This window comes from Macrosteles quadrilineatus, unplaced genomic scaffold (assembly GCF_028750875.1).
Source record: "Macrosteles quadrilineatus isolate MER2022 unplaced genomic scaffold, UCM_ALF_1.0 Scaffold_7__1_contigs__length_78375512, whole genome shotgun sequence".
Lineage (NCBI taxonomy): Eukaryota > Metazoa > Arthropoda > Insecta > Hemiptera > Cicadellidae > Macrosteles > Macrosteles quadrilineatus.
The window spans coordinates 29,337,222-29,362,667 of record NW_026542600.1 but is presented as its reverse complement, the minus strand read 5'-3'; the positions used below and the strand labels follow the sequence as shown (position 1 = coordinate 29,362,667).

General features: G+C 34.8%; 2 protein-coding genes across 2 annotated transcripts; one reads left to right on the top strand and one right to left on the bottom strand.

The window, feature by feature from the left end:
• Positions 1-2,309: 2,309 nt before the first annotated feature.
• On the bottom strand, positions 2,310-7,529 carry LOC128998903 (uncharacterized). The gene is made up of 4 exons (XM_054425259.1): positions 7,143-7,529; positions 6,569-6,683; positions 3,436-6,247; positions 2,310-3,285 (listed from the first exon to the last, which is right to left on the bottom strand). The coding sequence occupies exons 1-4, from the start codon at positions 7,527-7,529 to the stop codon at positions 2,310-2,312; spliced, it is 4,290 nt and encodes a 1,429-aa protein (XP_054281234.1).
• A 2,819-nt stretch (positions 7,530-10,348) lies between these two features.
• LOC128998558 (ras-related protein Rab-13) lies at positions 10,349-24,036 on the top strand. Its single transcript, XM_054424750.1, has 6 exons — positions 10,349-10,478; positions 14,642-14,702; positions 16,474-16,612; positions 18,767-18,856; positions 19,433-19,546; positions 23,402-24,036. The coding sequence occupies exons 1-6, from the start codon at positions 10,355-10,357 to the stop codon at positions 23,495-23,497; spliced, it is 624 nt and encodes a 207-aa protein (XP_054280725.1). The 5' UTR covers positions 10,349-10,354; the 3' UTR covers positions 23,498-24,036.
• The last annotated feature ends 1,410 nt before the right edge of the window (positions 24,037-25,446 follow it).

Here is a 25,446-nt window from a genome sequence, read left to right as displayed (position 1 = left end):
GGAGGGGAGGGGGCTGTGGGTCTCAGATGTCAATCACGGAGGGGAGGGGGCTGTGGGTCTCAGGTGTCAATCACGGAGGGGAGGGGCTGTGGTACAGTTATTACTGTTTCACGATCTACAACTTTGTAATTTAACATTTTGTTGAGTCTCCACCCCTTCACCTCCAAAATTCAGACTTGAACTCGAAATTTTACCTTATTTTCCCTGTTTTTGGTGTTGTTGGCTGCCGCGGAGTAGGTTAAAAACAATTTGGGCATGTTTGACTTTATAGTTCTCTTAACATAAAATGTCAAAAGTTTCTTCTTAGCCTAATTGGGGATTTCTACTCACCGTACTTAACCCTGAAATTGTGGGTGATGATTTTAGTAAAAATAAAAAATAAATCCCGATTTTAAAGATTACATTTAATCTATAAGTTCACAAACGTAAACCATCAAAGCATCAAATTTAAATTGGGACTACATGTCAAGACCTGTTTGGATCCCCAATAAATAAACAACTCCTATGAAATACTTTGAGACTGCCAAGTTATCATTCGTTTTTAACGCAGAAAAATAACCTTTATTTATTTAATTAACTTTATTAATTACCTTTTTATTTGGTACCTCAAATAAAAAGGGGCCTTGGGGTGGAGCCCCCAGCGAGCCAAAGGCGAGTAGAACAATACAGGGCGTTTATAAAAAAATCATAAGGTTTTAATGGCATGTACCCCAGCCAATTCTTAACCTGCATTAATATTTTAAACATAAGCTTAAAAAGTATGTTTCCAAGTTTTATAATCAGCTGTTCAATAATAAATCTTGTTTTTTTCTTGGATGTGTTTGCCTAATTTTCTAAATGATTACAATTCAAGAAAAACATTTTGGGTTTTTTATTATGATTTAAGTTCATCTTTAATAACTGTCCAGCATGAGTTTCGGAGGCATTTTAGACAGACTCCTCCCACATACCAAAGCATTTTAAGGTGGTATCGCTAGTTTGAGAACTCTGGCTCATCCTCCTCCTTAATATCTATGTTCGTAACTTCAATGAGAAGCTACCTCAAAGTTGGATTGGCAGATGTAACGATAATGACTTGACCCTTCTCAAATGGCCCCCTAGATCTCCTGATCTTAGGGTGTGTAATTTTTCTATAGGGCTATGTAAAAGACAAGGTTAATGTACCGCCAATGCCTCAAACGCTTCAAGAGCTCCGTGGAAGAATTCGCAATGCCGCAGAATCAACCAACCTTGCGATGCTAGCTGGTGTATGGGACAATTTACAGCATAGATTAAAAACTTGCCCCACGGCTAATGGACGGCACATTGAGCACTTGTAGGGGTATCTATGAAAAATTTAAGAGTTATCCTTTTTGTTGGTATGTTTTATATTCGTATTTGTTTTATAAACAAACAGGTTAGCTGGTACGTCACTAACCTGTTTTAAAACCTGATGATTCTTTTATAAACGCCTTGTATACTATACTTTGAATTGCTAATTCAAGCAATGTGAAATGAAAACACGTTTTAAAATAAAAATGTTGTATGAGCTTGTTAAATATGGTATTAAGAGGTAAAATTGTGAGAAATACCTTTAGATCCTAAAACTGAAGATCCATTAGGGTTTTGGTAGAACAGGAACAAGATGAGCAGAGAAGCGATGGCTCTGGCCAGAGTGACGAGAATCGAAGGACCACAGATGCAAGATGATGTTGAGAAATGACTATTGTTGTGTAGTATGTAATTCTTCACTGATTTAAATTAAAACTCTTCTTCATTAATAAAAAGAAAGCAATTCACTACTCATGAATATTCTGGACTGTACACGAAAATTTACAACACATTTACTTTAAATAAAAATATCTTCTTGGATCCTAGCTTGACACTTGGTACTATAAATTTGGAATCCATATTTAAATGAGAAATGATGAAATAATGCACTTGGAGCGGTAAGAGAGAAAGAGAGATTAAAATATTTAATATGAACTAAACCAAAAGGTAAGCACTGTGTACTGTGAGAGAGGTGAGTCTAAACTGCACTGACTAGTACGAAGTGCTGTAGTGAACTTTGGACAGTGATGTCATCATATCAGCTGTTGTATCCTTTCAATAACTGAACTAAAAACTTGACTTGAATGTTAATACTACTTGATTAATTGTTTATATTTGACTGTATATAGTTCATATGTTATTAAATAAATATTTTATTAAATGTCCTTAGTTGAATTACTAAATATTTAACATACCGGCCCCCCCTGAACCCCTGGGTTCTGAAAACAACACAAAAAATGAGAAAATCAATAAAAAAGGGGGGTGGTAACTCCTCTTCACTATTCCATAGGAAGGACAGACACCTTTGTCACAGGACGAGAGAGGTGTCCACTTGCGGTCTTCAGGTGCACGACCCGTACTATTCCATCAGTACCAGGTGAAACGGAGAGAACTCGTCCAAGCTTCCAGGAGAGTGGAGGCAAGTTGTCTTCATGAATGACAACCAAGTCATTGACTTCAATATTCTTCTTGGGGTTGACCCATTTATTTCTCTCTTGAAGAGTGTACAGATACTCTTTCTGCCAGCGAGCCCAGATATGTTGACTGAACTGTTGGACTAACTGCCAGCGTTTTAATCGGTTGATAGGAATGCTACGCAAGTCAGGTTCAAGAGGTGTCATAAGAGGACCACCTACTAAAAAATGACCTGGCGTCAAAGCTTCTAGGTCCGAGGGATCAGAAGAAAGAGGAGTTATAGGCCTAGAGTTCATCATTCCTTCAATACGGGTGATTAAAGTCGAAAACTCTTCCAGTGACAGGGTCTGTTGTCCAATGACTCTTATTAGGTGAAATTTCACACTTTTGACGGCCCTCTCCCAAAGGCCTCCCTGATGAGGTGCATGTGGAGGTAAGAAGTGAAATTTAATATTGAAATTCTCAGCGTAGCATTGTACTGTGGAATCCTTGATTAAATTTTCAAAGTTGCGTCTGAGTTTTTCGGATGCACCTGTGAAATTTGTAGCATTGTCACAGTGAATATCTGAAACGATTCCTCGTCTGGAGACAAATCTGGTAAGAGCGGCTAAATAGGCATCCGCTGTTAGGTCGGTTACTACTTCTATGTGTACCGCCTTAGTAGAGAAGCAAATAAATATACAAATATAAACCTTGATAGGTTGAACTCGTCTTAGTAGATGTTGCTTCACAAAGAAGTGTCCTGCATAATCTACACCAGATATGGAAAATGGCCTTGAAGGTGTAACTCGATTCATAGGTAATTCCCCCATGAGTGGAGAAGAATGAGGAGGTTTACATCTGAAACATTTTATGCATTTAAAGATCCTAGATCTTATTAAGCTTCTAGCACTGAGAATCCAGTACTTGTTTGCCAGCATAGCCTGAGTTAGAGTTGGACCAGAGTGCAAATATAAGACATGATGGTGGTCAATCAAAATATCAACTAACCTATGACCTTTAGGTAGCAAGACGGGGTGTTTGTGATCTTCAGAGATATCAGCCTTGTTTATTCTTCCCCCTACTCGAATGAGGCCATCTTTATCCAGATAAGGAGCTAGGCGTCTAATGCGTACAGAGCAAGGTTTATTGGATTTCAAACATGAGATTTCTTCAGAAAAATATTCTCGTTGAACCAATTTACAAATCAGGTTATGAGCCTCTTTTATCTCCTGAGAAGTTAAATTCCCAATTTGTTTAACTTTATTTCTGGTGTTATGAATGAAGCGCAGCAGGTATGCGGAAACATGAAGTAGTGTTGTCCAAGATGAGAAGCGAGTGAGGAGAGAAAATGGTTCATCCGGAACAGCAGAGAGAGTGTTAACTGTGAGAATCTTAGTTTCAGGGATAGACTCTTCAGGTAAAGATTTACAGACAGACTTTGGCCAATTTTCTTCAGATTTACACAACCAGACAGGTCCATTCCACCAAAGTGTGTGGTTAATCAAATCTTGTGGGGCGGTACCCCTTGACCCAACATCCGCTGGATTTTCTAGTGATGAAATATGTTGCCAAAATGAAGGTGGGATGTTTTCCTGTATTTCTGCAACTCGATTTGACACATAAACCTTGAGTCGATAAGAGGGCATGCCAATCCATGAAAGCACGATTGTGGAATCGCACCAAGCTGTGTATGAACTAATCTTGCAGTGAGGTGAGAGAAGTTGTATACAGTAATTTAGGAGCTTAGACATCAGGTGTGCTCCGCAGAGCTCCAAGCGAGGTATGGAAATACGCTTCAGAGGTGCGACTCTTGACTTCGCTATCAGAAGATAAGTCGATATAATTCCTTGTGAATTTACAACTCTCAGGTAAACACAACTACAATATCCTGCTTCACTTGCATCAGAAAAAGCATGTAGCTGAATATCTTTAGCTGAAGAAAGTCCCACGTAGCGAGGTATCTTGAGCATTTCAATATATGGAAGTTCATTGGCGAACTTGTTCCAAACTGATATAACGCTGTCGTCTAGGGGTTCATCCCAATCGAGACCAAGTGTCCATAAGTATTGCATGAAGGATTTGGACCAGAAGGTTACAGGAGTTAACCATCCTGACGGGTCATAGATCTGTGATATCACACTTAAAACAATTCTTTTTGTAGGAGTTTCCTTAATATTTTGAGTTCCTACAGAATAAGAAAAAACATCTTCATTAGGAATCCATTTAAGTCCTAAAACACTATGAACTGGTTGTTCGGGAGCTCGAAAACCAATAGGTTTTTCTTTGTGATCTTCAGGGATCGACTGTAAGAGTAATGGATTATTCGAAGACCATTTTCTTAACTCGAAACCTCCTTTTTTGAGTAACTGAACCACATCATTTTTCAACAAAAGAGCGTTTTCTACGCAATTACTACCCAATAGAGCGTCATCGACATAAATCTGATCCTTTAGAGCAGTTGCGGCTAGAGGATGATTTTTTCCTTCATCAATAATGAGTTGTTGAATGACACGATTTGCCAAGTAGGGCGATGATGTGAGCCCATAAGTGACAGTCGCTAGCTGATAGATTTGAAGAGGCATTTTATCATTCTCTCTCCAGAAAATAAGTTGAAATATCTGATCAGATTCCTTTACAAGGACTTGTCGAAACATCTGCTTGATGTCGCATGAAAAAACAACCGCATGTCGGCGAAAGTTGAGAATGATGTCACATATGTTGTTGTGGAGTTTTGGTCCTTGATGAAGAATACTGTTGAGAGACAGAGATGTTGATGTAGGTGCTGATGCGTTGAATACTACCCTTAATTTTCCATCTTTAAAAATTCCATGATGTGGAAGGTAGTAATGAGGATTATTTTTAAGACGTGGTGACTGACAGAGTGTCATATGTCCCGAAGACAAGTAATCTCTCATAAAATCAACATAAGTTTCCTTGAAATCAGGATTAGAACGAAATTTATTCTCCCGAGACCAGAATAGGGATTTTGCCATTTTGCTCGAGTTGCCTAATGTTGACGGATCGTCTGAGAAAGGCAAAGAGACAATATATCTTCCTTCAGGAGTGCGAGAGTGCGTAGATACAAAATGTTTTTCACATTTTTCTTCGGCTAAGGATTGCTTGCTTGTAAGAGGGGGTTCCTCTACAGCCCAAAACTGTTGGATAGAGGTGTGAAGATCCAAACTATTGGTGGTTAAGAGTGTGACTAATCCATGAAATGAATTTTTGCAAGTTGAGGCAACAGGGGTCGATCCTAAGAGCGCATATCCAAAAATGGTGTCAATTGCTACAGGCATATTCTCACCAAGTGACAAAAACTGGCCTTTCACAGAGGAGGCAAAAAGGTCAGCTCCAATTAGAACATCAATAGGAGCGGGTTTATCAAAAGTAGGATCGGCTAACATTAAATGTTGCATCTGTGAGCGAACTTCAGGAGTGATCTTAGCTCGAGGTAAATCTGGAGTGATATTATCCAAAATGAAGACAGGGTGAGAGCTTGCCAATACATATCCACTAAGGGACTGGAGAGTGACATGAGTTAACCCTTTTGTTTTCACCTGAGCAGACGAGATGCCATTAATAAGCGTTTTATTAGCATGAGAGCGCTTAATCCCTAAAGACTGAGCACATCTTTGAGTAATGAAGGTAGACTGAGCAGCAGAATCTAAAACTCCCCTACAAACTAGGGTCTTACCTTCGCTTGATTTTACCACAATTAAAGCAGTGGCAAGAAGAACTGTGTTCTCTGTATTTGTCAAACCAACAAAACCAGATTCATTTTTATTTGAGTCAGAACTTGGAGCTCGTTTGTCTGTGTTACCTTTAGACACATTAGGAGAGGGATTATTTTCAGAATCCATAAAATGCAAAAGAGAGTGATGTTTTCTTTTACACGTAGAACATGTACGCCATGAATTGCATTCCTTTACCTTATGCTTATCGCCAAGACAGTTGGTGCACAAATTTTTGCCTTTAACAAAATTATACATTTCTTGTGAAGTCAATTTAAGAAAACCTTTGCATTGATAGATTTTGTGATCTGCACCTGCGCAAAATGTACAAACAGTGCGAGGAGTTGCAATAAGCGCCGATTTATTTGAGCGCTGAGGGGGTTTTACTTGAGTGTGGTGGCCTAAGGTACCCTTAAGAGATGATCCCACATTAGTAAGATTAGCTGCTTCAAGATTTACACAGTGAGACTCAATGTACTTGGTTAACTCATCTAACTTAGGAGTTACAGAGTTATCACTTCGACTCTGTTCAAAATGATGGCGAAAATCAGAATCAAATTTTCTTAACAAGTGAGAGGTCAAAATTAAATTTTCCTGAGAAATTTCTTCATCTAGAGCTTTAAGTGCTTCAATGTTTTCATTTAAAACAGACAAAAACCTTCTAAGTTGCTTCACTGAGGGATTGTGAAGAACTGGTAAGTCTAACACATTGTTGACATGAAGAGAGATTAGTAATCTTGTATTCTGATACCTTTTAAGTAGAGATTCCCATGCAATAAAATAATTAGCATTAGTCATAGGGATGTTTTTAACAACTGAAAGTGCCTCTCCCTCAAGACAGCTTAACAAATAACTCATTTTTTCAACACCAGAAATACAATCATTTTTATGAATAGTATTTTCAAACAAATTTTTGAACGCCATCCACTTTTCATGTTGACCTGAGAAGGTACCAAGTTGAAGTTTAGGAAGCTGTACACTAACCTTAGTTGTAGCTACTTGGCTGATAGCTGCATTGGAATCATCCAGGTTTGGCTGGCTCGACTGGTTAGAGCTTGGGGAAGGTATCAAGTTCACACACAAAGAGTGAATAGACACATAGAGATCACTTATTTCATCTTGTAATGTTGAAATTGTAGTGATATTTTCACTTTCATCTAATTCCTCAGGTAAAGGCACAGTGCCGAACAACTTATTCACTAATTTGTCAAAATCATTATTTTTGGCTGTAGCGGTGGAATCCAAAAGAGTGAGCTTTGTTATAAGTTGAGGAGTGATAGGTTCCTTTTCGATAGCAAGCACTTTTGCTTCAATTGACTTAAGCCTGGCTAGCACAAGCTCAGATTGCTTCACAAAAGTTGAGAACCTCATTTTGAATAAGTCTTAAATTCAATAAAATTCCAAAATAAAAATAAATGCAGATTAAAATAAGTTTATAATGAGCAAAACTTATTTAAAGACAGCCAGGATTCATTGTATTAAATATTAATATTAGTCAACTTGAAATCAGAGAGAAATATTCAGCCATAGTATAGGCCTATAAAAAGTTTAAGTCCCAGAAAATATCTACCTGCAATTATTTCCAGATAATAAATTTGAAATTCAATAAAACATGTTATTTCAAACACAAACTGTAATTAAATGTTCAATCCGTATTAATAAACATTCTTCTGTCACTTTAATTTAAAAGTGTAAGCAAACAATTGAGGTTATGAAAACATAAACAAAGTCTTGCATAATGACATTTAAGTTTTCATTTCTATCCATCAGCAGCGCTAGTGTTGATCAGCTGTGAAGTTGGTATGACTTCCATGATTTTCTGAATATTCAGCAACAAGAGAGAAACTTGTTTCACATTACAGGGGGGAGAGAGGGGGGCAGACAGGATGCAGCCCGATAATGCACAATAGAGAATAGACAAACTATGCATGAAAATACAGGAGTTGTAGACAGTACAGTCTGAGAACAAAATTTTCTGTCTGGGACAACAAAACTTTATGTGTTATTTCACAAATTACTGCAACAATTTAATAAATTGATAATAATGTGATCAAAAATATTTAATCCTCTTGTTAATGATACTTAATGTTGATGACAGATTTATTCAATTAATTTATTCAGTTCAAATAAATACAAAACTTAATAGTCACAGTAGATTATTTTCCATAGGCTGGGAAACTTCCGGCTCGAAGGACCATGTTAAATATGGTATTAAGAGGTAAAATTGTGAGAAATACCTTTAGATCCTAAAACTGAAGATCCATTAGGGTTTTGGTAGAACAGGAACAAGATGAGCAGAGAAGCGATGGCTCTGGCCAGAGTGACGAGAATCGAAGGACCACAGATGCAAGATGATGTTGAGAAATGACTATTGTTGTGTAGTATGTAATTCTTCACTGATTTAAATTAAAACTCTTCTTCATTAATAAAAAGAAAGCAATTCACTACTCATGAATATTCTGGACTGTACACGAAAATTTACAACACATTTACTTTAAATAAAAATATCTTCTTGGATCCTAGCTTGACACTTGGTACTATAAATTTGGAATCCATATTTAAATGAGAAATGATGAAATAATGCACTTGGAGCGGTAAGAGAGAAAGAGAGATTAAAATATTTAATATGAACTAAACCAAAAGGTAAGCACTGTGTACTGTGAGAGAGGTGAGTCTAAACTGCACTGACTAGTACGAAGTGCTGTAGTGAACTTTGGACAGTGATGTCATCATATCAGCTGTTGTATCCTTTCAATAACTGAACTAAAAACTTGACTTGAATGTTAATACTACTTGATTAATTGTTTATATTTGACTGTATATAGTTCATATGTTATTAAATAAATATTTTATTAAATGTCCTTAGTTGAATTACTAAATATTTAACAGAGCTGTCAGCTGAGGTAAGTCTACTTCAATGTCCAATCCCCTGTATTTTCATACAACAAACTGTATCACGTGTTTGATTCGTATTGTTTTATGTGCTGATAATTATCAGCTGTTTAAATGACCAGCAAGAGGGCCAGCGTGTTTATCTCTGAAACGGAAGATACAAAATATGTATATAGTACAGTATACACATAAATAGCATAGTAAATCTTTGAAATGACATTAAGAATAGAATCCTTTATTTGCCTTATTCTGAAAAGAAGTAATTTAAATAGGGAGTAAAGGCGGGTTTTCCTAGGCGCGGAATCGGCCAGCGGAGAGAGGAACGCGGAGAGCGGACTCCACTTGTCTTAGGCAATTTAATGTTACTGTTTTCCTAGAAGCGGAGCGGAATGCCATGTTAATTTCAATTCCGCTCTCCGCGTTCCTTTCTCCGCTCTCCGCTTCCGCGCCTAGGAAAACCCAGCTTAATCGACACCAAAAGAATATTAATATTCTTTTGGTATTATTAGAATATTAATAAAAATGTCTATCATGCTAAGTAATTACTTAGCATAATAGACATTTTTATTGTCATCCGCGAATTTAGATTGTTGTAAAATATATATTCAATTTTTAATTGCACCCTATTTACAATTCTAAAGTTCACATTTTAGCTAATATCCTACTTAGTGTCTAAGTTTTATTTGATTCTTTTCAATTCAATAACTACTCGATTAAGTTATTTTTTATGTCTTCTGATATATTACGCTATGTGTGAAAATACCTGTAACGTAATCTGGTGTTTTATGGTTTAATTATAACTTTTGCTGTAGTATATCTCATAAAAATAAGAGTTTAATTGTTCTCCAATGCTGAATTCTGGAATACTCCTGCATGCGACTCGGTAAGTGTTTTAAAATTAGTGTTAGCCTAACCGATCGAAGTTTAGCCTAATACTAGTTTTAATATAGTAAAATAAATAAATAAATAAGATAGTAAATTAAAACATTTCATACAGTGAAACGTACGTTACAGGCTTATTAACGGTATTTGTCAGTAAAACGGTTTATCAAGAACAGCGGTTTGGTTATAAGCTCACAATAAACACGTGGTTGTAAAATTTTTATGGTAGAAAAAACATGTAAACCATTATTTGGAATTATATTTCTTAATAATTAATAAATTTGTAAAGTATCCCGGCTTTACTTGGACTGTTGACCTAGTAGTAGGGAAGACGTATCCCACAGCGGGTGGCGGTGGGTGAATTGTGAGTCACCCCCGTTTGCGCACATGTATGCGCAGGTGTTGGTCCATCGACCCCCAACATGGCCACCGAATGTTTGGCGACTTATAAAGTTTTGGTTTTGGGTGATTCAAACGTCGGAAAAACATGCATAGTGCACAGATACTGTGACGAGAAATACTACGATACTTACATTTCCACTATTGGTGAGTGAACATCGTAAGCTTCAACCCTTTTCGTAGCTACAGCTGATGGTATATAGTCAATGCTACAGCTGATCCTGATGTCCTGTCTTTATTAGTTCGGCTTTCTTAGACACCGTTCTAAATTAAGTATTTGTTGAATATTTTAACTGCAAAGTAATACAACAACAACGTTAATTGCAATTGGTAATGTGGTTCTGATATTTCGGACACATGAAAAATAATTTACCTTCAAAAAATAGACACCCGAATCCAACCTTAGGTACTTCACTATTTAGTAATTTGTAATAACCGTTAGCATTAGTACAAACTAATGGGAAAATTAAACAAAGCTTATATGTTTTGTAGGCCCTATATGGATAAGACAATCTGGTTAGTGGTTAGGTCTATTTTTCACAGCTCCCACTGTTACCAACTCAAGATTTCGTGGACTCCTAAACCTCAGTGATAGGGTTATGCAATGTTGTGCAATTTGCCTAATTAACCTCGACGGCCTACACGAATTCGTTATATTTATAAATATTTTTATTGCATAGCATAATTTCGTAATATAATAAAATTTATTATTATTCTATAATTTTGAAGTAATGTATAGAAATGATGCAACTTGTTGCTCACAATCGGAAATAGCAACGCTGCTTATTGAAAATAACGTTCAAATTTTGTAAATGTATTCAACGTATACATACAGTTAATTATTTGCTTAATTTTTGTTTATAGTTCCATGATAACGCTTTATCAGATGGCTCAGATCCCTTACCTTGAAAGCCTATGAGGTGAAGCCATGGTGATTGAGTTTGTGACAACTCAAAAATACATATTTAGGGAGGAAGAATTGTCATATAATAAAATAAAAAAAAAATATTTTCACCACACTATGATGTTTTTGGCTGTACAGTATTACATACGATAATTGGTGGCTGAAAGTTAAGTTTTGCTGGCCATGCCAGCTGTCATCGTAATTTGGGGACCGAGCAGGTTTTTACAGCCCGGGGCCGCAAAATCAGCTGTCCGCTTACTTACTTAAAACATGAATGCATTTTAAATACCGTACACAATCAAAATCCATAGCGTTGCAATAGAATTGTGTTATTGTCATCGTTGCCTAGCAACAACTATTTATTTTTATTTTTGCTGATTCCTCAAATTATTTCTTTGCATAACCTTAAAGTTGTAGTTGTGTTGACTATCAGTGTGCATTATTATAGTGGTGAATAGTGGTAATAGGGTATTAGTGTGGTGAAAAATAGGGTTCGTACCACGGACCGAAATGGTTTTGCAGCTCTCGATCGATTTAAGTTCTCGACTTCGTCTCGAACTTAAAGACTATCTCGAGCCGGCAAAACCTCATTTTCGGCCCTAGGTACGAAATATACTATTATGTGCTATTATAACGTTGGTTGGGTCGTAAAGTCAACTACAAAAATTAATAGGTTTTTTATCAATACTTTAATCAAGTTGAAATAACCATATGTAAGCATTAGAGTAAAAAACTACGTTAATCATATGTTTCCGATCAAACGTGAAAGGGGGAATAATTTGGGATATTTACTGTTCCCAATATTTTTGGGGACTTTTTATAAGTATGTGTAAATATTTAAGATCAAGTGCTAGTTTAAAAAATAAAATGCTAGTATTTGCCTCCAAAAGTAAAATTTATAATATTTACTTCATACAGCTTTTATATTAGAATGTACATCTTGATTCTTGATTGTCCATCCTCTGCGGTATGTCATGTCCCATTAGAATATAAGTTACTGTATGAAATGTCATGACCCTGTTCAAATGGGTCAAGACGTCGCCAACGACTTATAGTTTCTTATTTACTCAGGACTAAAATGTTGGGAAAGAAACAAAACTTAACAACTGGGTAATATTATTATTAGATTGACAATAATATCTCGGTAATATAAGTTTACCTACGACCGTTTTTTAAAGTAGCCGTTTCATTAGAGTTCTTAGAATTGAAAAGTATCTCATAACAGCATTGTTTACATTCATAGCAGCATAATTTTACTCATAACAACACGGGTAACGGATCAATGAGGTTCAAGGATTGAGAGACGAGAAGCAAAATTGTAATGATTCGAAATTCAACTAATCAGCTGTTAAGGCCAATTTAATTGTTGATTGGTGCAATTAGTATTTGATACTATGTTAGGTTGCATCAATGTCAGTGGCAATTAGAGGTTACAAACAAAAACATAACCTCTCTTAGAAGTTATGAGTAGTGATTTTTAGTAATTAAAACACCGTCGTAGGTAAAGTAGTGTACGCAACTCGCGTAAATAGTGTTAACGACACTCGTAGAAGATTTTAAGGCACTCGCCAAGGCTCGTACCTTAACTTTTCTACTCGTGTCGTTAACACTATCTTTACGCAATCGTTGCGAAATAGTAGTTTACGCCACACTACATTATTCAACATAGAATAACAATGGAAAATCATAGCGTAATACTGTACTGCAATGAGTTTTACCGGACACCAATCAGCTGATTATACTGTATTTAGGTGGCAGTGAGTGGTTATAAACAAAAACATAACCATGACTAATGATGTTTAGATCTTTAGTTGGTGGAAATATATAAGGATTTGTAAGGATTTAGCAGTATGGCGTAAACTATCGTACGTAACTCGTCCAAAATGTGTGTACCGGACTCGTATGGTAATCCCGTACTCGACTTCGTCTCGCACGGGAACGACCACACTCGTCCGGTAAACACTTATTTTCAGGACTAGTAACGTAATATACTATTACATGTCTGTCCGTGGTATTTTAGTCCATCTTCTGGCTCAATAATTACACTTTTTCTGGGTAAAAGGTTTTTATCAGTCACAACTGTTGGACATTTCAGGGTGGCAATTCTGTTGTTTTCTTTTATTATTCACTTCAGTTAGTATTTAAAATGCTAAATGTACATCATAAACGTGCGTCAGAAACCTTTGTTTCTTTCCTCTCGCAGTTATAATCTTTTAAATATTTATTATATTTCAAGTAGGTAGAAGTTAATATAAAATAAAATGTAAAAGTTTGTTATGATTTGGTAAACCTAAGATTTTTAATTACTAAACTAAAAGATGTTTGAACTAATTCTATTAAAATGTCTTTCCTCCTTTATTTGTTAATAATAACAATGATAGGGGTCTTGGGCCAAAATCGGAGCGGATCAAAATCTGGTTGATTTAGTAAGTATTGATTTATAAAAATATTAACTGTACCCTAGTGCAATAGGTTTGAACAATTTCTGCAATCGTGGTGAAATCATGAACATTGTCCTCGGTGACGGTGAATTCGTGAACGTTTCCTACATGTATGGCAAAATAATTAACTTCTTGTGCGAATGCGAAAACATCTTCAACATCTCCAGCGATCTTGGCCAAATCGCACAATCTTTCGGAGATCGTGAGAATAAAAGATAAGCTAGAAAATCGAACCCCCTTAAGATGTTTTTTGTGATTATCATCTTCAAAAAATCAAATCAACATCTCTTTATTCCTGTATAAAAAATTATATGAAAACAAAATTGTATCTACAGAAAAATAATAATAATTCCCAAGTAGACTATTCGTCTGTGTTTGGGAAATAAAAAATATCCTATGAGGCCAATAAGTGAGACCACCACCTTTGAGTGCCAACAGCCGGCCGCTGGTAGGGAAATATGGCCCTGATATATGCTGTTTCTATGTGACAGATCAATCATTTTACAATATTGAAAATTTGTATAGTTTTGTCGATAAACTACAGTAAGTAAACTACAGTATTCTTTTAATACATGGGGATCTATGTTAAATTTTATATAATTTATTTTCTAGGTTTTTTTGCTTGATTATTTATGAATGAACATGAATAATAATTTGGAATCATATATTAGTTTCAAAGAAATTAAAGTTTTGTATGGGTATATTCTCCATGAAGAAAATTAAAAACAATTTCAGTTTAATGTTTTCAATAGTATTCAGAATAATATTGGAATTGCACATTATATATCATACTCATTATAAACGTTTCATAAGTTACATTGGAACTTCGTTTTTCATAGGTTGACTTGGGGTTATTTTATGATCCATGACAAATGAAAAACAGAAATAGCATCATAGATTAAACAAGTAGACACTTTTTTAATCTATGGCTAAAACAAGACATACATTTTCATATCTTTTTACAGGAATTGATCTAAAACAGAAAATTGTCTATTTGGATGGAACTCCAATTAAAATGCAAATTTGGTAAGTAAAGGGTTTTCTTTAATAAACTATGATAGTGTAGAATGTTGTCATACTAAACATTTGTAAAATAAATTATTTACATATTAACTTTCTCGGGACTTAACATTTTAAGTGTTTCAGTATTCAATCAAAGATGGTACCCAAGTAGCACAAATTGTTGGCCCAACGGTGGGAAATGGTCGGCAAGGTGGAAATGTTAAAGCCTTGCCAATGTTGGCCCAACGTGAACTTGTAATCTTTGGCCCTACAAAGGAAAGAATGGTCGGGCCTTTGTTGGATTTAAGTATAAAACATTCTAAAACACATTTTAACAAATTGATTTATTTAATAAGAAAATAAATGTTATGGCAGCAGAATATAAGATGGTTTTGGAAAAAAATTGGGTCTATACAGTGGTGGTCCCAGGATTTCATTTAGGGGGGAAGACCACCGGGGGGTCGGGGGGAGGTATGGAATATCCCCCAGAAAAAGGGAGAATTTAAAGCCTAAAAACATATTTTATACGTATTTGAGCTCTAAAATATGCTCAAGCTAATAGTATTTATGTTAGTTGATAAAATATGAAATATTTCGGGGGGGGAGGGATGCATGATCCCCCCCCCCCCCGCTATATAATAAATATAGCAAGCAGAAGATGTTGTGATAGTTGTGATACTATACACAGTGGTGGAACACCTGCTTAACATATAATAATAATAATGCAAATAATTTTTTAAATTAATATTCTTTAACTTATTTTAGCAAATTTTTAATAGTTGAACAATTTAAGGGGAAAGATTAATTAATCTATACCGGTACTCAAATACCAGTATCCTCTCCAACTCTCAGGAAAACAATTTAACTACTTGAAGCCTAAACTGAATCATAGTATCAAAAACATTTTAAGTATTTGCGACCATTGCAACTGGGCTCCTCTTTCACCGCTTGAAAACACATAATATCAACAATCACAGATAGCTCAGAGGTAAGGTAAGAAGCTCATGAATCGAAGGAATCAGGTTCGAGACCCATCTGGTTAAGATATTTTTTCCTAGTTTTTTCAAAATTTGTTTTTATGAACTATTTAATCAATATACCGTACTCAACTGATAAATATGCTTTTCTTACTTAATCTTTATTATTTTGTGTTTTTATATTTAGGCCCCATGGGGTTGGAGCAATGTTTAAAATTGGTTAGTTGTCCAACCGTAAGACTTAGTGCCAAAACATACTGATCTGATGGCCAACCATGGAACCATGGACAGAAACGTAGGGCCAAGAATTTGCCAACAGTTTTTGCTACTTGGGTACATTCTTAATTCGGTTTTAGCCAACTTAAATCTTTAGTTCTAAATAAAAATTAGTCTTTCATACTTTAATCGTAAATGTCACTTTCTAATACTTTTAAATTCATAGTCAGTGCTTCTTTTATAGAATTTGAATAACAGGAACTGCCAGGAGATAAGAACCCGCTTCTGTTGGATTCATCATTCCTAAAATTTCTTTCCCCACAATCATTTTTTAAACCAGATTCTACACTCATTCTTTATCCATATTCTACTCAAAAAATACCCTTAATTATGTTGGCCGCTCTTCAAGAGCTAAACTGCTAAACTGAACAGTACCCTTAATCTAGGGCCAGGCAGACCATCTAGTCTAATTCTACCCCCAACAAAATTACAATTTTAGGCTGCTGAATTAAGAGAAAAACATCCTAAAAATCTATGCTTTGATGTTAAGTATGGAGTTTAAACAATTAAAATTCCGCCAAACTATGCTCTGTCCATTTCAGGGACACGGCAGGTCAAGAAAGGTTCCGCACATTGACTACAGCCTACTACCGAGGGGCTATGGGTATACTACTTATGTATGATGTTACAAGCCTCGATTCCTTCAATAGCCTTCCCTACTGGCTACAAAATATAAAGGAGGTAAACACCCAAATACAAGTAACATATTAATGTTTGAATATTGATGCTCATCTTGTATATGCCCTATTTTTTACATATTCTTTCTCTTGTTTTCACTTTTTATCACCACTAGTTCCATTTACTCCTCACAGGGATATCACAATGACTTTTATTAACAGTATGTTCCAGTTATCCGCACTGTACTAATTTTATTGTGTATATTTTGACAGGTTAGGTGTGAATAAACGTATTGAGATAATTGAAAAATACTGTCCATTTTTAATGAAATGATTCTACTTCATAAACTCATGTACTCTGCTACGTTGACCAAACGTAAAAAAAAAACATTGAGGTGAAAACAAATGGAAGGTACAAAGTCTATTAAAAGATCATTGATCATAAATCTAATTACTAAATTGGATAATTTTATAATCTTGTGTTTACAAATTTACTTTGAACCATTCATGGATAATTTCAATTAATCATCAGAAATTAGTAGAGTGGAAATAAAAACCGGGCTAAGTGCCAAAAAAGTAAAAAAAGTGTCAAAATGTGTGCTATCTGCCAAGCCCAGTACGTTAAAAAGCGGGTTATCTGCAAACAATAGCTCCAAGACGTTTAAACAGTGGCCGCTAGAATGCGTATGGGTCAACTTCATCAGCTGAGGAAATGAAAACCGGGCTATGTGCCAAGCGTCTTTACAACCCATTTTGAGGCTATGCAATGTTCCGGCAGTGTTGGTAGAGGTGTACACGTGAGTTTATACTTAAAATGGGTGACACAGAGTTAGTAGAAGTTAATCCTAAGAAGAGACATCCTAAAAAGCACTCAGTGAATTGGAGTCATGGAAAAAAACTTAAAGAAAAACGTGCAGCTAGAGGCTCTGAAACACATACCCCAGTCTTTGAATGCTATAAACCAAAATGAAAAAAGAGAAGAAACATGACCTTAAGAATATGACACCAGTTCTGAAGGAGGATAACAAAGACTTTTATAGAGAGTTAATTGTAAAATTTTTAGACAGTTATAATAACCGTGTACTGTACTCTTATGTTTTTTTACGGGTTTTATGATGTTTTATGTTAATAAAACTTGGTTTCAATATTATTTTGTTTTATTATTATTTTACATAAGTCTGAAATGATAAAATATTTAGAACCTTTTATGTTTACTGACTCTGCACATACCCCGTTTTATGGGTTTGAAGTATAGGTACTTAGCTCGTTTTTCACCACTATGATTATGGACATACCCCTTGTCTCAAATGTGTAACTTTATATATTTATAAATTTTATTAGTGACTTTTAAAAAGAGTTTTTTCATCAAATTATGATTACTCATCTTTTGTTGTAGCTACTGTAAATAATCTGGTATAAAAAAAATTAACAGTAATGGTTTTATGGATAATATATATTTATATATAATAATATTTATTTATATATTTAATATTATTATATTAATATTATTAATATTTATATATTAATATTATTATATATATAATAATATAATAATATAAAATAATATTTATATATTTTTTCCAATAACTCAAAATAGTTATTTGTGTAACTAGTGGGCAAAGTGGCACTTTGCTGCACATGAGAGCAATGCGGCTCGTGCAGAATGATCTTGAGTGCAGCAAAGGCCTTTTGCACTCGTGTTACACATTATATTTTTCCTACAGTCACTATAAAGCACATAAATAATTAGTCTTTCAAACACTATACAACACGTTTTTAGGTTCAGCTGGCAACACAAATAGGTGCCCTAGAGAAAGTAGTACCCGGTCCGTATCACTCCGCTATTTTTCCTCGGCAAGAAATGTGCTCCGCGACTTGAGAATATAGTTCCGTATGTTTTTGTAATTTGAAGTGGTTTCCGCGCCTAAAAAATGCTTTAAAGGTATTTTCTTGTTTATTAAGATCGTAGGAATGTTGTTTCGTTGGAATCCTGATGTGCGCCAAAGTATAAACCGTACGACAAAGTATAAATATGCAGCAAATAGCAGCTTTCTGTAGGCCTACTATAAACAGTACAAGGAAGCCAACTTTGTCGGGTGACTGTAGGAAAAGATATTTTTGGCACATAGCCCGGTTTTCATTTCCACTCTATTGTTTTCAAGGTATCACCAACTTTTATGAGGTCTGTAGAGTGATAGCATATTCATTCTGATTACAGAATGCCTCTCCCAATGTGGTCAAAGTTTTGGCTGGAAACAAATGTGATAGTGTCAAACAACGAACTGTAGACCCAGAAATTGGGCAAAAGGTATGTGACATTTTGCCATAGTAATGATTTAACTAATAACTAGCCAATAATGTATGGCCAGGGCCTGATAGACGAAGGGTCAGGACACATGTTTCATCATACAGAATATAACAAGGGCCGTAACCTTCTACATGGGGGCATTTAAACTTGATGAAAAGTAAAGCCTAGCCTCTTTTGGTAAAACCTAAGATATACACCTAAGATATGTTATAAAGGGAGTGATCAGAAAAGGTTGTGAGTGCCATACAGTATCACACAATTTTTGTCTGATAATTTGATTTTAAACTTTTCTCCTAATTAAATGACGAACCGTTAACAGAAGACAATTTTTATTTTGTACAAATGTACACTTTTCTCTTATAACCATACTCATACCATAATCATTTACAAGATGGTGAATGTACATTTAAAAATGGTGTTTGGGAAAGGATAATCAAGAATAATTAAAATAATTTATCTAGTCACATCTGGTCAACTGAAGATTCCCTCGAGACATTGTAATATATATAAATTAACTGTGTTGTAGAAGTTAACAGTAGATGGATATAATTGTAACCTAATGTTGTGCTTTGACAGATAGCAGAAAGTTTTGACATGCCTTTCTATGAGGTGTCTTGTAAACATAACATCAACATTGACCAAGTGTTCCTATCTCTTGCACGACTCATTCGGGATCAAACGAGTAAACAGGTCAGTATCGTTAACTTTCATTTCCATAAAAAAAATCCCTTGTGAGATTAGTGGTGGAAACATAAGACTTGAGTTGTGTTTGAGGGAACCAGTCCAGAACACGTTTAAAAACAGCAGTGGGATTTAACCCACACACATATTTTGCAACTATAACTTGTTTAAATGGAAACAAACCTTGATTTTCTTTATAAAACATTGTTATTTAACTATTATAACGCTAAAATTTCACAATAATAATAATACTGTACTAAATAAATACCCCTGCCGCAGAAAACCAGCAGATTAAGCTAATTTCCACTTGTCCGATTGGATTTACACTCTAATATTTTCTCTGATATGTCAGATTTATTCCCTATTGAATAATGTTCTGTTTAACGAGTACAGTACTTAGATTTGCTGCTGCTGGGAAGTAAGAAAATGCTTTTAGTTAAAATATTAATAGTATAGTATAAAATCAATAAATTTGCCAAATTTTATCAAAACATGTACTTTTTCTCATAAGAATATAAATACATTAAAATTTTAAATGTACAGTTTTTTGGAATTTTCTCGCTAACCTTTAACTGTACAACAACACTTTAAAAATGTACAAAGTCTTTTAAAGGATAACTGAATGAAAATTGGAATTTTTCATGTTTTAATGGTCTGAAAAAACTATTTTTTAATGGTTTTCAAACCTCATAAAACACAATTCTTGTTACCCAATCTTGCTCATTTGCTAACTTAATCAACTACAATATTGTGGTATAATTACCTCGTCAAGTAATCCAAATGTTGCTGATGTGAGGTTAAAAACCTACATGTTTCACCGTTAATACAGCATCGTCAGGGTACACATAACATAAAAGACATTACTGTCACACGCACACGTCATAATAAATGAATAAATCGAACATATAGATACGACTACACTTGACAAGGACGGTCCCAGCCCAGGTAGTAGGCCGTATTTTTTAGTGTTAAATCCAATCAGGCAAATGTAAATTTGCTTAGTCTGCAGGTTTGCTGCGGCGGGGGTATTTTAAAAATGGGATAGACTCTGGTGACCTTTAATTCATCTGGAAAGACACCGTAAAGGAGACAGAGATTAAAGCAGTAAGATAGACGTTTAGCTAGATTACCAATAATATGTTTAAGCAAGCTGTTTGACATACAGTAGAACCCCTCATATCCGGCCTTGGTTTTACCGGTCCTCTGTTTATCCGGCCCCTTCCAGGAAGACAATATCAAAATTTTTTTTCTCACAGTTTACAGACATTTAGATGCAGGCACTAGTCTTTGTGACTGCTCAAGTCATAAAATAAATTGTTCTCATTATTTATCTGTTTGTTCATACATTTATTTGCTGAGTCACTATACTCAGTTGAGCTAGTAGGCCTAACCTCTGATCAGTTGGTTGATTATTTCCAAAGTGGGGTTAGTACAGTACAGTACGAGTACATTATTTTTTGTATTTCACAAAATGGTTAAGAATGTTGAATAGAAATGCATGTACCATTTAAGTCCTAATGATCTTTAAGTACAATTTATTGTCATTTTTACCTCCATTTAATAGGTTTTGTTACCTGGAATCATAATATTTGTACATTCATTACTTAATGACTTTAACCTACAAATATTTTTTTTCTTTTTACAAACATGTTTATTTTTCTAAAAATGATCCCAGAACAGAATTAAATTATACTTTTGATTGCATATATTGATTACCTATTATTATTAGGTATGAATTAACATTTTCATAGTAGGTTGGTTTATCCGGCCAAATCGTTATCCGGTCAGGGGCTTGGTCCCGTGGTGGCCGGATATGAGGGGTTCTTCTGTAAGATAAACATCATTACTACTACAGGTTTTTAGTTTTTTTGTGATTTTTATTAGATCATTTAATTTTATTAGATCATTTGAACTGTAAGCATTACTAACAATTTTTATTTTTATGTTTTCAACTGATTCAATAAAAGAGGTATTTAAAATATCGGGAGAAATGTTGGACGTGCCACTGGTTTTAATGACTTCCCAAGCAGTTTTACATTTGTTATTACTTTTTTATATGAGATTTGTTATATTCTACTATAAATTTATACAACTAAGCACTTGTATCTAATCATAAGTACCAAACTTTTCTACTAATAGACCAACCGAATCTTTTGGCAAAATTACTTTAGAAAGAGTTTAAAGCAGGATATTGATTAACAACATTTTTTTCCAAATTCAAAGTCAAATGTAATAGAAGACTATTATGATCAGAGAAGGGGAAATCAAAAACTTACAGCTTATATTTGCATTTACTACAGTTTGTTAATACGTTGTCCAGGCAATTGTTGCCTCGAGTGGGGGAGTGAAGAGGAGTATATTATGAAATTGTTTAGAGAGGTAGTTGTTCTGAGTCAAGTCAAAACTTTTATTAAAGTCTCCTCCTCCTTTGCACGTATAATGTTGCAAAAATGTCCGAGGGAGGGCCCCCCGACCACTCTACCTGCTAGGGAGGAATTCCATACCTCATTGTAAGCCCAGTAATCATATATCCTCGCATTTGCAAAGGACGGCTTTGGTCACCGCATAGTTTACTATCGAGTTCATCCTACCTAAGATTTACCCCCTTCTTTGTCATAAGTTTTGCCTCTGAGGACATCAAAACAAGTAAATTGGGCCCAGGTCCAGATCTTACCATGAAACTTACAATAATAACTTATTCCCTATCTGAGACAAAAAACAAAATTTAGAATATCTAACTGTTTGAATAGTTGATTGCAAGACGGAGAGGTGTAAGAACATAGGCTTATTATGTACTTATGCCTCTCCTGCTTCCTCTTGCAAGCTTTGAAATGTAGAAATTAATAAAAAAAAAGAAATATATTACTATGATTCAAAAATATCAGAGTTTGAAAAACTCTTGCATTGTAAATTTGTAATATATGGGAGGTATTAAATAAAATAATGTAACAAAATAGGATATTTTTGTTATGTCTTGTTTTAGAGTTTTACGTTACTCTAGAAATCTGGAAAATCTAAACATCTTGGTCCAGATGTTGAATTTCAAACTTTAATAAGATTATTAGCATGAAATTCATTTTTTATCAGGGTTATTTGATGTTGTTAAGGTAATTGTTGCTGACATTTCTCATCTTGTATCTAATTCTTACGAATATAAAAGGGTTAAAAGCATTTGAGAAAATGAATAATTTGAAACAGAGTACTGTATTAGGTAATGGATTTATTTAAGGTTTTTTATTTTTTGCAACAATCCTCACTGATGCCAAATTTATTGATTGTAAGCCTACACTTACGGTGCTGTTTACCTTATTTATCACCTTCATTATAATCCATCGTTAACCTCATGAAAAATAAATAGTTTCCAATTGAAAAAACGTGAATATACATGTTTTTTTGTTTGCTTTAATCATAATTATGGATTATTTTGTGTGAAATCAACCATTACTTAACCGTGTAAAAGTTTTGTTTAACCTACAAATTTATTTATTTTTAAAACATGTTTTTTTTGTACATCTACATTCTAATTATTTAGACCCAATAATTATTGGCTAAATCTACTCGTCTATGACAAGTTTGGAATGAATTTGTATGTGCCACATATGGAATGGAATTTGAGTACAATCATAAATTGTTACACCTAACTTGTTGACAGTTTTTTCCAAACTCAACTTCTCAGTCTAGACTCAATTCCTGCCAGATTCACGTTTTATGACTATAGTAGACGAATGTTCTTGTACAGCCTCAACATGACGGGAAAACTAGTTGTGGAAATTTAAAGAATTATCGTAAGCAAGCATGTATTTACTTTTACTCAATTTGCTTTACCCTCCAAACCCATAAACATATTTTATTTTCTTACAACAGGGAACAGTGATTGACAGTGGCCAGGAGGAAGAAAAGGAGAAAGTTGATCTGAACAAACCTCGCCTGGACCAAGCGCTCTGGAGATGCAACTGCTAGCCGCTCTCACTGTGGAACAGACATGATGGGACGTGTTGGTGGAAACAAAGAGCACAACTATGCGAGGCTGAAAAAACGGCACTTTTCTTATATTAAATATTTGTTATTAGGCTGTGGCAACAGCAGATACTAGGGGTATATTGGAGATGTACACGAGAAAACATAAAGCTTATTTTGGACTGTCAAAGGTTTAATACCACAGATGACTGTGTAAGTTTTTGTTGTCATAATGGTTTGGAACCTTATCTTATGAAGGCTCACCTACGACCAGGAAACGGAGCGAGTGCCGTTCTATTCTTTACCGGGGGGGGTCATAAACTGTCAAAACCGTCAGGTAGGCCCGAGTGCCGTTTGACTCCGCAGAGCGTAAGAGTGATTTAGGCGAGGGGTATTGGTGGAAGGGGGTGTATTGGGCAGGATGTAACGGAGACCGGGTACAATTTCTTAACTGGGCTACCCTAATATCGATTGAATTAGTAAACCTTTATAAAAATTTTTCATAATCAGCAAGTTTGGTTAGGTTAGGTTATAGTTTCATTTTATCCCTCAAACAAACAAGTTTAGCTTATCCTGCCCCCCCCCCCCACCCGGTGATCTTTCCACCCCTATACCCGCCGCACCGTGAAACTGGTCACTGATACCACTTGGCTGGCACAGCAATCGCACCGCCAAGCCTCAAGCTGTCAAATGACCCTCGTCAAAGTTTTTTAGGCAATTGGAACTCGGCCCTGCACTCCCTACGACCTTCCTAGTAAATAATGTGGATGTTTCATACTTGAGGACACTGCCTCTATTCAGGGGACGTCCCCCACAAAAATTTTTAAGTTGAGTCATTGTAAAATTATGAAGTAGGGCATAGTTGCTGTTCATAAACTTGTCAGGCTTAGTTTTGCTTTAGGAGTGTTTTTAAAATCAGTTCTATATTGCTGTGCAAAAACTAATGAGATACATTTTGTCCGGCTCAATATTTGTTTTTGTTATTTAAATGTAGTATAATTTTAATGACTTAATTGGATGGTTCAGGAAATAAGTAGACTCGTAGTAAAATGTTAGACACAAGCATACTTATGCGCTTGAACATATTTGGCAATGACAACTATATTTGTATCTCATTTTTGAACAATTCCGCAAAATTCTCTTTGGACAACATTCACCCTTCAATCATTCATGATTACTCAAAATAATTTGATGTGTCATAAAAAAATCTAAATCGCCAAAAATATTCCAGTTGACATCTAAAGAAAATGTCTTCATTATCATCTATTTGCTATGGAATTGATAAAAAATAACTAGCGGTTATAATCATTATAACAATATTAATTTTGTATTTAATTTTTCTGCCATTCAACTAATTTTTATGATACTGTATTTTTGATTAGTTATGAGTTTTTTATTTGTAAACATTACTCAGAATTTTATCCAATTTTGCTTGTTATGAGTTAAGTGTCAAAAAAAACATATCAGTTTTATCTAGGAAAATGCAATCAAAAACAGTAAAAATAATTTGTGATCAAAATCATTTCAAAACTTTTTCTGTGTTAAAACAGTATTGAAGATTTTGATTTAATAGAGCAACATCATGAAAATTTATTACACCAAAGTGTGTGGATGATGTAAAATAATATTGATGTGCTTTTTGAAGATTTAGGATTTAAGAAGAAACCCAATTTTAAATTTCACTTAACAAATAAAAATGCTGTATAAACTAGCTCAGTATTGCATTTGTATTCATGCAGACAATATTTTATCAGTAACTGTTTTACTGTAGACTGTTTTTGTGCTTAGCATACAACGATGCACAGTGCTTATCCAAAGGGATAATATTATATAGGTATAAGCTTAATGGATTGTACATAGATTTTTTCTAACAATTTCAGATGAGAAGTAAACTGTTTATTCCTTGGGTTAAAATAATTTTAAATGATTCATTGTGGATCTAAATTATTTTA

Excerpts from the sequence above, each read along its gene's own strand:
- LOC128998558 (XM_054424750.1), top strand. The coding sequence starts at position 10,355 with ATGGCCACCGAATGTTTGGCGACTTATAAAGTTTTGGTTTTGGGTGAT. Across the intron at positions 16,613-18,766 it reads GGCTACAAAATATAAAGGAG|AATGCCTCTCCCAATGTGGT; the intron begins GTAAACACCCAA and ends TTCTGATTACAG. Across the intron at positions 19,547-23,401 it reads GGGATCAAACGAGTAAACAG|GGAACAGTGATTGACAGTGG; the intron begins GTCAGTATCGTT and ends TTCTTACAACAG.
- LOC128998903 (XM_054425259.1), bottom strand. The coding sequence starts at position 7,529 with ATGAGGTTCTCAACTTTTGTGAAGCAATCTGAGCTTGTGCTAGCCAGG. Across the intron at positions 6,684-7,142 it reads GCCAAGTAGCTACAACTAAG|AGTCGAAGTGATAACTCTGT; the intron begins GTTAGTGTACAG and ends CATTTTGAACAG. Across the intron at positions 3,286-3,435 it reads TTGCTACCTAAAGGTCATAG|ATGTAAACCTCCTCATTCTT; the intron begins GTTAGTTGATAT and ends AAAATGTTTCAG.